This window comes from Epinephelus moara, chromosome 20 (assembly GCF_006386435.1).
Source record: "Epinephelus moara isolate mb chromosome 20, YSFRI_EMoa_1.0, whole genome shotgun sequence".
NCBI lineage: Eukaryota > Metazoa > Chordata > Actinopteri > Perciformes > Serranidae > Epinephelus > Epinephelus moara.
The window spans coordinates 42448290-42462390 of NC_065525.1; the positions used below are offsets into that span (position 1 = coordinate 42448290).

General features: G+C 42.6%; 1 protein-coding gene across 1 annotated transcript in view; it reads left to right on the top strand.

Annotated features, from left to right (window-relative positions):
• The window catches only part of met (MET proto-oncogene, receptor tyrosine kinase), an 86459-nt gene extending 73001 nt beyond the window's left edge, over positions 1 to 13458 (top strand). Inside the window, exons 12-15 of the mRNA XM_050072845.1 lie at positions 975 to 1124; positions 8428 to 8581; positions 10349 to 10483; positions 13016 to 13458. Coding sequence (XP_049928802.1) covers positions 975 to 1124; positions 8428 to 8581; positions 10349 to 10483; positions 13016 to 13443 — 867 coding nt within the window. The 3' untranslated portion in view covers positions 13444 to 13458. The remainder of the gene's footprint in view (positions 1 to 974; positions 1125 to 8427; positions 8582 to 10348; positions 10484 to 13015) is intronic.
• Positions 13459 to 14101: the final 643 nt, after the last annotated feature.

Below are 14101 nucleotides of genomic sequence, written 5' to 3' on the forward strand. Positions count from 1 at the left end.
TTATTTTTGATTGATTGATTACGTTCATGTTCTTATTTTACAAATAAATCAGACGTTACTCAACAGTTACTCAGTACTTGAGTAGTTTTTTCACCAAATACTCTTTTACTCTTACTCAAGTAATTATTTGGATGACTACTTTTTACTTTTACTTGAGTAATATTGTTCTAAAGTATCAGTACTCTTACTTGAGTACAATATTTGGCTACTCTACCCACCTCTGAGCCAGACACAACATAAACCTGCAGAGTTTCTGTCTGAGCCTTAAACATGGCAGTAGTTTAGGACCTGAGCCCAATTGAAACATTTCCACTGTACAACAATACATGTAATTACAAGCTAAAGCCAACTCAACTCTTTAAAGTGCAGTAGGAGACATATATGAAACCTTGTGAGTTTGTTAACAGTCAGGCAGCGTAACTTCATAGTGGCTCTACAGCGTGATCTCTGTGTAAAAGGGGCATTTGTGTTTTAATTGTGTGTATTCCCAAATTACATCCAATCACATTTCTGTCCACCATGTTATATTGGTGAATTCCTGTTTGTCTGGGTACTCCTTACTCCTATATTTTTACGCATCCTTCCTTCCTGTTGGACCTCACCTGACAGCAGAATCACCTGCATTGAGAGGTTTAATGTGACGTATCTCAGTGATGCTCCTCTCTCCTGCAGCTTGGGTGACTGACGGGTATCTTTCCACATAAAGATCACAAATGAGCTTTAATTTTGACATTTTATTTTACACTTTAAATAGTTTGTTGTCTCCTTCATTTAAAATGAAACCATGAGGTTGTTCCAGCTACTGTCTGGATGCACTGACCTTTGACCTTCGTAATAGTTGCATCTGTTGACCTCGTATGTCTCCCTCCTCTCTCTTCCTGTATCTCTATCCTTTCTTCTTCTCTTTTGCTCTCCCTCCTCCCCCATCTCCCTCTGTGTCCCCTCTTTCTTTCCACCTCTCCCCTCCACTGCAGGGTGACCGGATGGACCGGGAGGCGATGAAGTGTCAGGTTCTGACCGTTTCCAACCACAGCTGTGAGAGTCTGACTCTGATTGGAAACACTCTGGAGTGCACCGTCCCCACCGAGCTGCAGGCCGCCACCTCCAAGGAGCTGCAGGTGGAGGTGAGACACACCTGCACTTCACAGACTCCAGGACACATGCGATGTGCTTTTCAGTTTGCACTGACAGCCGATACACAAACAGACAATAAAACCCTGTATAGAGATTCATACACAGGTGCACACACACACACACACACACACACACACACACAGGTGTACGCACCTATACATACACTCCACCTCTCCATAACCTGTGCAGCAGTTATTCAACAAAGATACTTTTTTTAATTAACGCAGCCTTTTGTTTATAGAAACACCCAGTTCACCACAAATACACATCCACACCCACACACACACCCACACACACACTCTTCACTCCGCTCAATAGCTGTCTTGTTCTAGCCGCGCTCCATGTTGACAGCAGAGAAAAGCCTCAGTGTGTGTTTGAAGTGGTGTTTGGACGGCAGTGCAGGGTGTGTGTGTGTGTGTGTGTGTATGTGTGTTAGGGTGTGTTAAAGTGTTTATTGATGTTCAGATAAATTTAATTTGCATGTTAGTGAATTAGGTCATTATCCCTCAAAGTAAAGAAAACGAGAATGTAAACAGGTTTCTATCACAGCACTCAGAGTGATGCAACAACCTGTGTCCTGTAAAAACCGTAAATTAATTCACTCTTGAACTTCAAATCTGTCTTATTAAAATGATGTTTCCCTTTTAAAACATCTTGAAAGAAGAGACTCTGCCAATATGGTGAGATCATTTTGACCTTTATCTGACTCAAATTCACTTGTTTCTTTTTGTAATTAAACTTTTTATTGACTTTTTCCATAATCACACAAAAAGCCAGTTGCTACAGTAGATAAATGTAAAGTAAGTGACAGAAGAAAATTAGCTAAAATAAATCCTGGCACACAAAATTAGCTGCAAAATAAGGTAAAGAACTAACAAACAAAATCAGCTTGTTTCAAACAAGGTGTGTCAACACTTAATTGGTTGGAAACTGGTTACACATGTCGGTCTGTCTGTTAATTTTGCTAGTCTTTAGTTCCCTCCGTTCTCCCTCAAAGTCGCCCCTGTGAAAAAGCAGCACACTCTCTTTAGCATGGTTAACTATGTTAGCACTGTTAGCAGCTAGTGGTGCTAACAAGTTAACAATGCTAAAGGGGTTTTGCGGCTCAAAATGAAGCCGCTTACTCACTGTGGCTGTGTGGGGAAGACTAGAGGGACACAGTGTTTACGCAGCATTGTCGTCCTGATGGCGGGTTACCAGTGGTAATGCAAATGAGCAGCGTCCCAAGTTTGACTCCACCCAAACCAGGTGGTGCACAGTGCAGAGCAGCCAAGGCTAACATTAGCTAACTGTGGAGACTGTAGGGTGGACAGTGGGCGCTATGTTGTCACATGTTAACGCAGTTAGCCAGCGGTCTGTCGGCAAAACCAACAGGAATAAAAGACATTTATAACACAAAACGTTAAAAAATTTCATCACCTTTTTAAGAATAGCATTTTGAAATGTGGCGCTAAAACTCACTGAGTCAACAGAGCGCCGGACCTAAAGGAAAGGCCTTTTTTTTGCTTCAAGGTTGGCTGGAGTGTAACTTTATTTTGACCCTCCTGAAGCTACCAATATTTCCTTGAACCTCCCTGAGTGACTGGCGGAAAAAGCATTATCCTCCGTCCACCATAATTAGTTATTAGATTTTTAAAAACTTACCCTCTGACGTTTGAAAATCAGAAGTTGAAGACAAAGTCCTGGAGTTGCAAAGAGTCTCAGTCTTTTGTGATGTCTAAACTAGATATTCTGTGTCAAACATCTGCTCTGAGGCATTTAGAAACAACACAGCAGAGATCCATAAAGCCACTTATAATGCACTCATATGAGAATTCCCCACTGTTTGTATTATCAGGCTCACGGGAGGAATTTCAGCAATAAAAGGTATCATATCATATCATATCACAGCACCTGCTCCTGAGGAGGAAGAGGCTGCAACGACATAACACACTGTGATGATAGATGGAAAGAATATGTGCACAGTTTTTATCAGAATTATTTTCAGTATATTTAATTGAAATTGAATTAGTTATAAATTAATAAGATGTTCAAGTTTTATCCAATTTATTTCCTAATTTCATTTCTTAGATCCCAGTTTGACAATGATAAAACAGACTGTGTGACTTTTCTGAAGCAGTAACAGGATCATTCTGCTGTCGGCCATATTGAGCTCTTCATTCTGCACTGTGGGAATTTCATGGAAAACACCACATTCCTCCGGCGTTCCAGATCATTTACAGGATACTTCAGTAACTCTCCTGTCCTAATGCAGTCCCTTATAAAAACCAGCTCGGGGAGAATTTATTATAAAGTGTGTTGAGTGAGACGGCTCAGCATCCAGCTGTCTTGTCACTTGAATATAAGTCAAGCATCCTCTGAGTCACGAGAGGCGGACGCACAGCGCAGAAATGTCCCACTGGTGTTTATTAATGAGGGTTTAAACAGGACAGACGTTTATCACCTGTGACTCATGCTGTGAAAAAAGAGATATCAGTGATCGTAAAACATTTTAATTCATTTAAAATGTGGATTGAAGGATTAAAGAGTAACTTAACACCCTCTGAAAATCTTGTTTTTACTGACCTCCAGTGGTTAGCCTCTCAGCTTGCTGCAACAGTGTACAGATGTACTCCAGGACTCTGTGACATCACTGTTGGGTGTGGTCACAGGTGCAACAAAAAAAACGTCAGACCACACCCAGCGTCAACTGACTTCAAGCTTTCATCCAGAGAGAGCAGTATGACACTGTTTGTCAACCTGGGGTCATATTCACAAAGCTTCCTCGGACAGAGATGCTCCTAGTTGTAAAATTTTTACGAAAATTCTTAGTATTTTGATGTTTTCCCCTCACAGATAAAGCTAGAGTTCAGATTTTTTGAAGTGGGGTTGTATTAGGTATTTATCCATAGTAGATGTCAGTCGGCATGCCCCAGTTTGGAGAAGCAGGCTGGACTAAAATGACTGTTTTTGTCAATGGAGTCTGGCTTTGTGGCGACATAGATAAGTTTCAGTTCAGGTACCTGATGGAAAAAGCTGTTTGGGAAGTACCGAGAACACCCAACAGAATAGTGTTGTGTTCACAGAGAACATGAAGAAAACAACAGACACGAATTCCCGCCGGGCAGTGTGATGGATGAAACACAAATGACTGGAATTAAGCCGCAGAAATGAGGCGAGTGACGTGATTTTGCGTCATATGCCTATTCGCGAGAGTTGAAAAATCTGAACTTCAATGACCAATTACACCGCAATAGCCAATCAGCATTGAGATCCTTCAGGGACGTATGACACCGAGATCATACTGGTGGAAGTTCATTCATCGATGCTGCGATTTCACACGATGCAAGTCAATACAAAATATTCTAGCGAGTAAGGCGACGCAAAAATAATTCACGTGTTTGGTGTGAACTCTTTAACACCAGCACCACCACAAAAAAGGCAACCAATGATACCATTAAATGAATGCATCATAGCAAGCAACACAACCACACACCCTTACGAAGTTCAAAGTTTCTGTCTCTTCCTTGCTCAGAGTTGCACATCTAGGTTAGGTGTTTGTGTGTGTGTGCAAAAAACATCAAGAGGTTAAAATGTAACAGCTGTCCAACTTATTATAACCTTTGTTTGAGTCAGTAAATACATATAATTGATAAAACTCACTGTAAATGACAGTGTTAGAGCTCGTGGTTCCTTGTTTCCAAGTCCTTTTTATTTGTTTGGTGCATTTTAAATCTTTTTGTGGATAACTGGCCAAAATGTACAAACCATAGCCCCGTGTCAACGTATTTCCAGCAGCTTCAGTGGAGTCTGACAGCAGGAAATGTTTCAGCGATGTAGAAAATCAACAACAGAGTTCGATCAGAAAAGACAGAGGGCCTCAAAAATAACATTTTGGACCAATATTCAACATTTATACAGAGAGGAATCCATCTTAGAAGAGGTAAAAAGATCAATGCCTGTACCCTAAACATACCAGAATGCAAAGCAACTACAAGATTAGGGATGTTTTGAGCAGTGGGGCTGACAGTAATTTCACACTGACTGGATAAAACTCTCACTGAACTCATGTAAGGTTGAGTTCACGCTTGATAGAAAGGGATCATAAAAAGACATTCCTGCAAATATAGCAGATCAACCTGAAGTAGAAGTAGCTCAGGAAGAGATTCATATAGACGACATAACATCACACACTGATCCAATATTATACTGGTTTTCAAACTAAAATGTAACTCATATTGTGTGTTCTGAGACTTCCTCAATAAATCGAGCAGCCTTGTTTGTTACAAACTCCAAACATCCCAGCAGGTTATAAGAGTTCTGATAAGAGCAATGTCTAACCTTTATGATACAAACTAATATTAGATGCTGCGCTTCAGACGTCCTCATGTCGTCCTTAGATATAATATCCTTGTGGTGAAACAGCGGCGTGCTCCAGACCAGACGTTATCAGCCTCATCACTGTTGACTTGTGAACTGGCCCTCAGAGGAAAGCCTGTATCTCAGGGGATGGTCAGCCAATATCTCTCAGCTCCACAGACCTACACACACACACACACACACACACACACAGCGTCCCATCTGCAGCAGCAGGCAGTAGAAACCTCATTTCCACTAAACCTAATAACGGCAGAAGCAATATCACTGATGTAATCTGCCTCCAGCCTGTGGCAACAGGCTGTGTGTGTGTGTGTGTGTGTGTGTGTGTGTGTGTGTGTGTGTGTGTGTTATTGCATACCATATGTCTGAATGCCAGTTTCATGCCTCTTAAATGCTTGTGTATATGCCATGCATGACATACTGTATGAATCATGGATACAGTCATTGTTTATCAAGCATCTGCCTTCACGCACTGCAGACACTAAGTGTGTTTTTGGCGCTGTACTACAGTGTGCGACAACTTTAGGAGAACAGGACATAATCAGACAAGTTAGCAAGAACTTATTAAATATAAAATGTGTAATGGATTTAAACATATTTCAATTTAATTCAATTCAGCAGAACTGTATTGATCCTAAAGGAAATTCTTGTGCCAGAGGATGCGTCAAATTACAGTAACACAAATTAACATTCACAAACCAGAAAAACCAGTGGGCTCCCCGGGTCAGAGTCACACACAGGGCCCGGTTTTTAAAACAATGGGGTTTTAAGTATCAGTCAAAATATTCAAAATATACAAGATATAAAGTGTTTAAGGAGCAGAAAATAAAACCCAGTGCCCAATAGCGTAACAATACAAGTACGAGAGTTGTTAAAAATGAACTAAAATGGTGGAACAATGAACACAATTAAAGGGAAATTTCGGTTTATTTCAACCTGTCTCCTATCGTCCTTAATTTGTTTCAAGTGACTAGTGACATAAAAATAATAGTTAGCATGTTAGCCGTTAGCCTAGATACAGCCGGGGCGCATAGTAGCGTCAGACCTGTTAAAACGTAAGTGAACGGGCAACCTTCAAGTGCAAAGTTAGTCCACTAAACAAGCTTTTTTTCCACAAAGACCGCCTCATATCGTTAGGATAAATGTCAGAGAACATATAGAAAACGACATGTAAACGTGTTGTCTTACCTTACCGGTGTGCTGCCATGTTTGTTTACCATTTAGCTCTGCTTTCCAAAGCGCGGCCGAAATATCGCGAGAACAAGCAGCGATCTCATACCGTGCCTGAAATCTCGCGAGCTCTAGATAAAGCCCAGCTGGATACTACTCCAGGTGGAGGTGTCTCGTCCTCGGTCACATCCAGACCTTGAAAATAAGGCTGCAACCGGTCCCATTCCTTGCAACAGAGGCATTCCTCTTCTGTGGGCACTGGGGCACAGCATTCACAGGTACACCACCAATCTCCAGAGCTACGCAGCCTTGCAGCAGCCATTCCTCCTCTCTCGTCCTCTACCTGTTGCGCCTCTCTCTCTCTCCTCCTCCGTTCTTCAATTTCACGAAGCTCTTCGTCAGTGTATTCTGGCTCAAATAAATAAGGGCGGCCATCAAACTCTGCAAAATCAAATTCCTCCTCCACAAAGTCGAAGTCTGGCAAAAAGTCAGCCATTATTCTATAAATCTTTCATAAAATAAATGAATGAACTTTTCAGGCTACTGTCCGGTTCTGCCTTCCAGCTGTTGCTGCTTGTTCTCGCGAGATTTCAGGCACGGTATGAGATCGCTGCTTGTTCTCGCGATATTTCGGCCGCGCTTTGGAAAGCAGAGCTAAATGGTAAACAAACATGGCAGCACACCGGTAAGGTAAGACAACACGTTTACATGTCGTTTTCTATATGTTCTCTGACATTTATCCTAACGATATGAGGCGGTCTTTGTGGAAAAAAAGCTTGTTTAGTGGACTAACTTTGCACTTGAAGGTTGCCCGTTCACTTACGTTTTAACAGGTCTGACGCTACTATGCGCCCCGGCTGTATCTAGGCTAACGGCTAACATGCTAACTATTATTTTTATGTCACTGGTCACTTGAAACAAATTTAGGACGATAGGAGACAGGTTGAAATAAACCGAAATTTCCCTTTAACCCTGATCCACTGTGATGTGTGTGGAGCAGTGATGTAGAGTAGCTCCAGTGCACGCTGTTATGACAGGTCCTATGTACGTTATCCTGCACATATCATCTCGTCACATGATCACAGACTTGACACTGGATAACATCAACATACATGTAACCCAGCAATCATCACTGCATATCTGTATAGAACAAAAATACCACAGAAAATAAGAAATTAAGAAGTTATACATTTATATATCAATTTTAATAGTTGATATAAAGTAATTTTACAAAAATAAAAAAAATAAATACACATGACAGAGATGGGTTTGCCTTTTTTAGGGGCGCATAAAACAAATGGCACTGTTTTTAATTAAATGAGAGTTCTTCTTTGAACACAGACATATTTTCAAGGTGGCAGTCACACATAAGGGCCCATTCTCCACCGACACATTGTTGGAGGTCCACCTCTCTATGGGCCCCCCACTTCATGGGCCCCAGGGCAACTGCACTGCCTGCACTGTCTGTATTTACGCCCCTGATACAGAGATAAAACAATGAAAAACAAATCACTGCCCAAATATTTGCAGGCATGACTGTGAATTCCATGCAGGCTGTGTCCAGCTATTTGTCCATGAAGTGACGGCTGCAAAGACATTTCAGACAGACAGCTTGAATCGTGCCGATCCTTCGTTTCATAACAACATTTTGCTGCAGCGTCGAGCGCTTATTCAGGGTCACCCTTATTCAGTAGTGATCATCCGTGTTCTTAAAATCTGCGTCCTTCACTTCATGACACCCCAAACCTCCTTGACTTGTTTCAGTGGCGCCAGGCGGACTCCATCAGACATCTGGGCAAAGTGACGCTGGCTCAGGAGCAGGACTACACAGGCCTGATCGTTGGCTGCGTGTGTGTCACCCTGCTGCTGATGCTGCTGGGAACGCTGCTCATGTGGAGACGGAACAAACACATTGATGGTAAGAGCTGCGACGCCAGGGTCGTGGTGGGGTCATGGGGTCAAAGGTCAGTTCACTTCTGCGACATCCTAAACTCAGCTTTAATCTGAGACGGTGACCGACTGGCATCGATTTCGCTTTATGTCATCTGCTCTGTAATATGATTTCAGTCAGACTCTGCAGTCAGGTCTGGTTCGGTTGTGAAATGTTTCAGCAGCTATGTTTGGGCCAAAATATTGACAAATTAGCAGCAAGAGTCAGAAGCAGACTTTAAAAAGAAAACTTGGTTAGTTTTTTTTAATCTGGACCCTGTTTTCTATGTTTTTGTGCCAAATGGAGACAACCATTCTTTAAACTGGACCACAGTGAAGCTGCACTTAACTTATAAGATTGATATAGAGGAAGCAGTTTGGATGAGAGTCAGCACCTCCAAATCTGAGGCCAGAAAACGGTGGGTTGTTCCCTCTGGGTTAGGGGAGAGTTACTGCCTCAGGCGAGGGGAGTTCAGGTATCTCGGGGTCTTGTTCATGAGTGAGGGTAGAATGGAGCGTGAGATGGATCGCGGTATGGTGCAGCTTCTGCAGTGATGCAGGCGCTGCGCCGGATTATCGTGGTGAAGAGGGAGCTGAGCTGGAAGGCGAAACTTTCGATTTCCTGGTCCATCTACGTCCCAGCCCTCACCTATGGTCATGAGCTCTGGGTAGTGACTGAAAGAATGAGATCATAGATACAAGCAGCTGAAATGAGTTTCCTCTGTAGCATGTCTGGGCTCAGCCTTAGAGATAGGGGGAGGAGCTCGGACACCCAGAGGGAGCTCGGAGTTGAGCCGCTGCTCCTTTGTGTCAAAAGGGGTCAGTTGAAGTCGTTTCGGCATCTGATCAGGATCCTCCTGGGCCCCTCCTGGTAGAGGTGTTCCAGGCACGTCCAACTGGCAGAACCAGAACACACTGCAGCAATTACGTATCTCATCTGGCCTGGGAACGCCTTGGAGTCCCCCAGGAGGAGCTGGAAAGTGTCACTGGGAAGAGGGATGTCTGGGGTGCTTTGCTTACCTTGGTTAAGTGGATGAAAATGGACGGATGGATAAAGTCTCATGGTCTGTAGGAGGCTTTAAGGCACTGTGGCTGCAGCTGTCTCTCGATACTTGATCAGTTTAAAAAACTGTTGTCTCCATGAGTCACTCAGACACAGAAACCTGTTACAGTAGAGTCCAGGTTGAAAAATACAGAAGCTTCCATTTTGAATTTATTTATAACACGCTGCATGTGATGTGATGTTCTATTAGAGGGAAGTCCATCATAGTTTCATGCAGTTAATCTGCTGGACAAGTTGAATTAAAAGTGAATTGACCCCAGCCCCTGTGTGTGTGCATTAGTATTAGTGTGTGTGTGTGTGTGTGTGTGTGTGTGTGTGTGTGTGTGTGTGTGTGTACAGTATATAAGTATATACAGCAGCAGGAGTTCAGTGTGTCCTCTCTAACCTGTGTGCATGTGTATCTGCTGGGTTTTGTTTTGCCTGGTGGGTGTACAGTGAGTTTGTGTGTGGGGGCGCACTGGTGAAACGCTTTGCCTTTCTTAGTAATTCTCTCATCTCTTCCCCTCCCCTTTATCTTTCCCCTCATCCTTCATCACTCACCTCCCTCACTCTCTCCATCACTTGTTTCCATCCCTCTTTCTCTCTCTCTGTCTCATCATCCTGTCTCCCTCCTTTCCTCCTACGCACCCTCTTATCCCCTTATGTCTCTATCCTTCCTTCCTCTCTCCTCCCCCTCCCTCACTTCACTTCTAGATCTGTCTGAGGTGTGGTATGATGGCCGGGGTCACATCCAGCATCTGGACAGGCTGGCTAACGCGAGGAGCGTCAGCCCCACTAACGAAATGGTCTCCCACGAGTCAGTCGACTATAGAACAACCCTGCTGGAGGGTACGTCAACCAGATAAGCCCCTCCCCCACTGCTCACATGACATCTTCTTCCCCCCCTCACTCCCTCCCTCCCCTCTACCTGCTCCCCTCCCTGTGGGGCTGAACGCTACGCTAGCAGTGCATGCCTTACATGTTCTGAACTAACACCCGCAGCCCTCAGGAAATGTAAGTTTTTTATTTTTTTTAATCAGCTGATCAAAATCATCCGTGTACCCGATATAGACCATCATAACCTCAGTGTTACCGCCCCCTGCTCACTCCTCCAGAACTGAATCTGAATTAATTACATTTTTGAAACTAATTGACACAGTTTTCCTTCTTAAAGTTAAAGCTCAGTCAGATTAAATGACACAGACACACTCGTGCAGTTTACTCTTTCCTCAACAGTTTCATCTCTGATGATCATAACAAACAAACAATCATAAATTTGCAAAGAATCTTTGTTGAAAAAGTAAATTCCCCATAAGTTCAGATATTACCTCATAATCATCTTTATCAGGCATCAAAAATGATCAAATAATTGATATTTAATTAATTAAACATGTTGGCTCTTTTAATAATTTATCCACCACAGTAAAGGCTTTTTAATATTTCCTTCCTCGCTGATGTATTTATCAAGCGCCTGGATCATCTTCCTGTGTGTCCTGTGTCCTTGCCGTGAGATTCTGATCTGCGTTTGATTGTGCAGAGAAACCACTCATCTCTCTTTTTCCAGTCTCTATCAAATAATTGTTGATTTTCATGATGCAGATTCGCCTAAATGAGCCTGCTGTTGCTGGAAATGAGTTTGATGAGAGCAGAGTTAATGTGCCGAGAAACTGAAACTAGAAAAGGTTAAAAAGCTCCAGAGAGCTGCAGAATAAATGATAATTCTCGGTGGGTTCGTCTCTGCAGGTGACTCATTTCATTTTACACATCGTGATTTATTTAATTATTTATTAGAAAAATGCTAATACTGAGGCTACCAGCACGATCCAGAGTAACCTGTGGGTAATAACAGGTTCTGTTCTGCATAATGTGGCCTGTCAATTCAAACACTTTGACAGTCTTTATTTCCCTTCAGGTGAATTGTCCATTCACTTCACTTTCTGTGGACAGGAAACTGAAAAACATCCCATCTTGTTCACTGGTCATGTGTCAGATTTTTATGTAATTGTGATCTGTTTTAACACAAAGCTGATACAAAGATGAGAAAGAATGGAAATCACTGCAGCAGCTGCAGTACAAAGTTGGAAGAGTGCAATTTACAAAAAGACTAAAATAACAAACAGGCAGTGGTCGAATCCTTTACTAAAATAAAAGTAGCAACACCACAGTGTAGAAATACTCAGTTACACCTGAAAGACCGGCATTTATAATCTTATTGAGTAAAAGTACAAAATGATTAGACCAAAAACTACTTAAAGTACCAAACGTACAAGTGCTCACTGTGTTCATTACTCTAATGTTGCAGCTGGTAAAAGTGGGACTAATTTTAGTTACTTCAGATCCCAGTTTATCCGAATCCAGCAACAGAGGAGAATGAAAATATTACAGCAGTACTGTAATAGTCGAGAAACACTGAGACAGAAACCAAAGAAAATACAAAAGAAATATTAAAAAATACTTAAAAAAGTAAGTTCAGTGTATCCGTTTTAAAATGAAAGAGATCAGCAGATCTTCACGTGCTAGTTTTGTGCAGAAATGTGCTAAAATATTAATCAGGGGATGTTCAAAAGTTCACAGTGTGCAATTTGTAGAGTAACGAGTAACTCTCTAGTGCAAAGTACAATATTTGTCTCTGAGATGTAGCAGAAGTATAAAGTAGTATAAAATGGAAACAAGTAAAGCACAAGTACCTGAAAATTGTACTTGAGTAAATGTACTTGGTTACATTTCACCGCTGACAGTAGGAGCAGTTAATAAAAACTAGATAACACTGAGATGCAAATAATGTGCAATCCAATATAAACAGTCCTGGATGATTTTAGAGTCTGTGTTCTCCTCACCAGTGAGCTGACCACCAGTCTTGTCTTCCTAAACCTAAGTGTAATCTTCAGAGTCACCTGTGGTTTTGGTTTTCATATGTTTGAATCCTGAGGGCGTTGAGGGGGGGTCAGTGTATTGTGATCCTGAGTATGATGGCAAAGTCATTTTCTGACCTCTTAAAAGTGACTTAAAAGGCTTAAAATGTGAGCAGGTAGATTTACTAATGAACTAATGCCTGTCCTCAGGGGGAGTCGAGGTGTAGTGGTTGGAAATTCATATATTGTCCATATTTGAGCTCACCATTATGTCTGTGCGTCCTCTCTGTCGCCTCCTTTGAAGGAGCTTTAGATATTTTTGCATGCAGTTCGTCACATTCATTTTCCGTGCACTAACATCAGCAGGAGAAATCAGAAACTTTGTTTTTCCAGCTCAGCTTCCCTCCGTCACCGTGTCAGGTTCCTCTCTGCCTTTGTAGCTCGTCTTTTCTGATCATGTATCACCTTGACCTCTGGAGGCCCTGCTGATACAGTCACTGACCTTTGACCCCCTCCTCTGCTCCTCCAGATCAGGGCACCGACAGGCCCGAGACATGCCGGGGGGCTCCTCCCATCTACGGAGGCAATGGAGAGCTTCTGTCCCCCAGACTGGGAGCACTGGGAGGTGGGATGGGTCTGGGGATGGAAGGCGAGCTGGTGTCCCCACTGCTGATGGCCCCGGTTCACATCGACCCATCCTGCCTCCACCCTGACCTGCTGACTGAGGTGCAGCACGTGGTGATCGCCAGGGAGCAGCTGCTGCTCCACCTCAACCAGGTCATCGGCAGAGGTCAGTCACAGAGATGCTTTATTCACTGTCAAATACATCATTTAAAACATTCGTTATCACTGAGTCAGTCAGGTGGGGACATTGTGGTTATGTTCTTTTATTTTGGACACCGCTGTGGTGTTTCAGCACCGCTTGCATCACTTGTTGCTTGTTTGAGCAACAAGTGATGCAAGCTCATGCTGCTTCACTTGCTCACACTTAAGTTCTTTTTCTACTAACCCTGAACAAGGGGAGATTTAAAATGCATCATTTCTTGTTTGTCTCCCGGCCCAAAAAAAAATGTTTGAATGTTGCACAGTGGGAATAAACTTCCTGTCATGTATAGAAATCATTTTTGCTGTGTCGGATCGTTATCATTACGTAATTTTAACTTTTTTATACTGTCAGTCAGAGGTGTGGACTCCAGTCACAAATTTGATTTGTAGACTTGACAAAATTGAAAAGACTTGCAACTCAACTTTAACACCAGTGACTCCTGATTTCACTCGGACTTGAGCCCTTTGACTTGATACCTTCCCCAAAACCAAAAGATTAAAAAGTATGTTATTTAAAAGGTTCCTCAGGTCCTAGTTCTGCATTTTCATATCTCGTCACCACGGACACAAATGGGTTTTTCCCACTGCACTTTTGGCCGTGCCGAGTTAAGCCATGTTGTGCCAGGTTCCATTATCACTGTGTGATGTGTGTGTTCAGCTATCAGTACGTCTGTAGCTTCTAACTGAATCTCTGTGGTTTGGAGTTTAGTTCCTCTCCTGCGTCCTGTTTTTACTTTAGATATCTGATTTATTTTACTGTTTCCTTTTTACCATCAGCCGTATTAGAAGT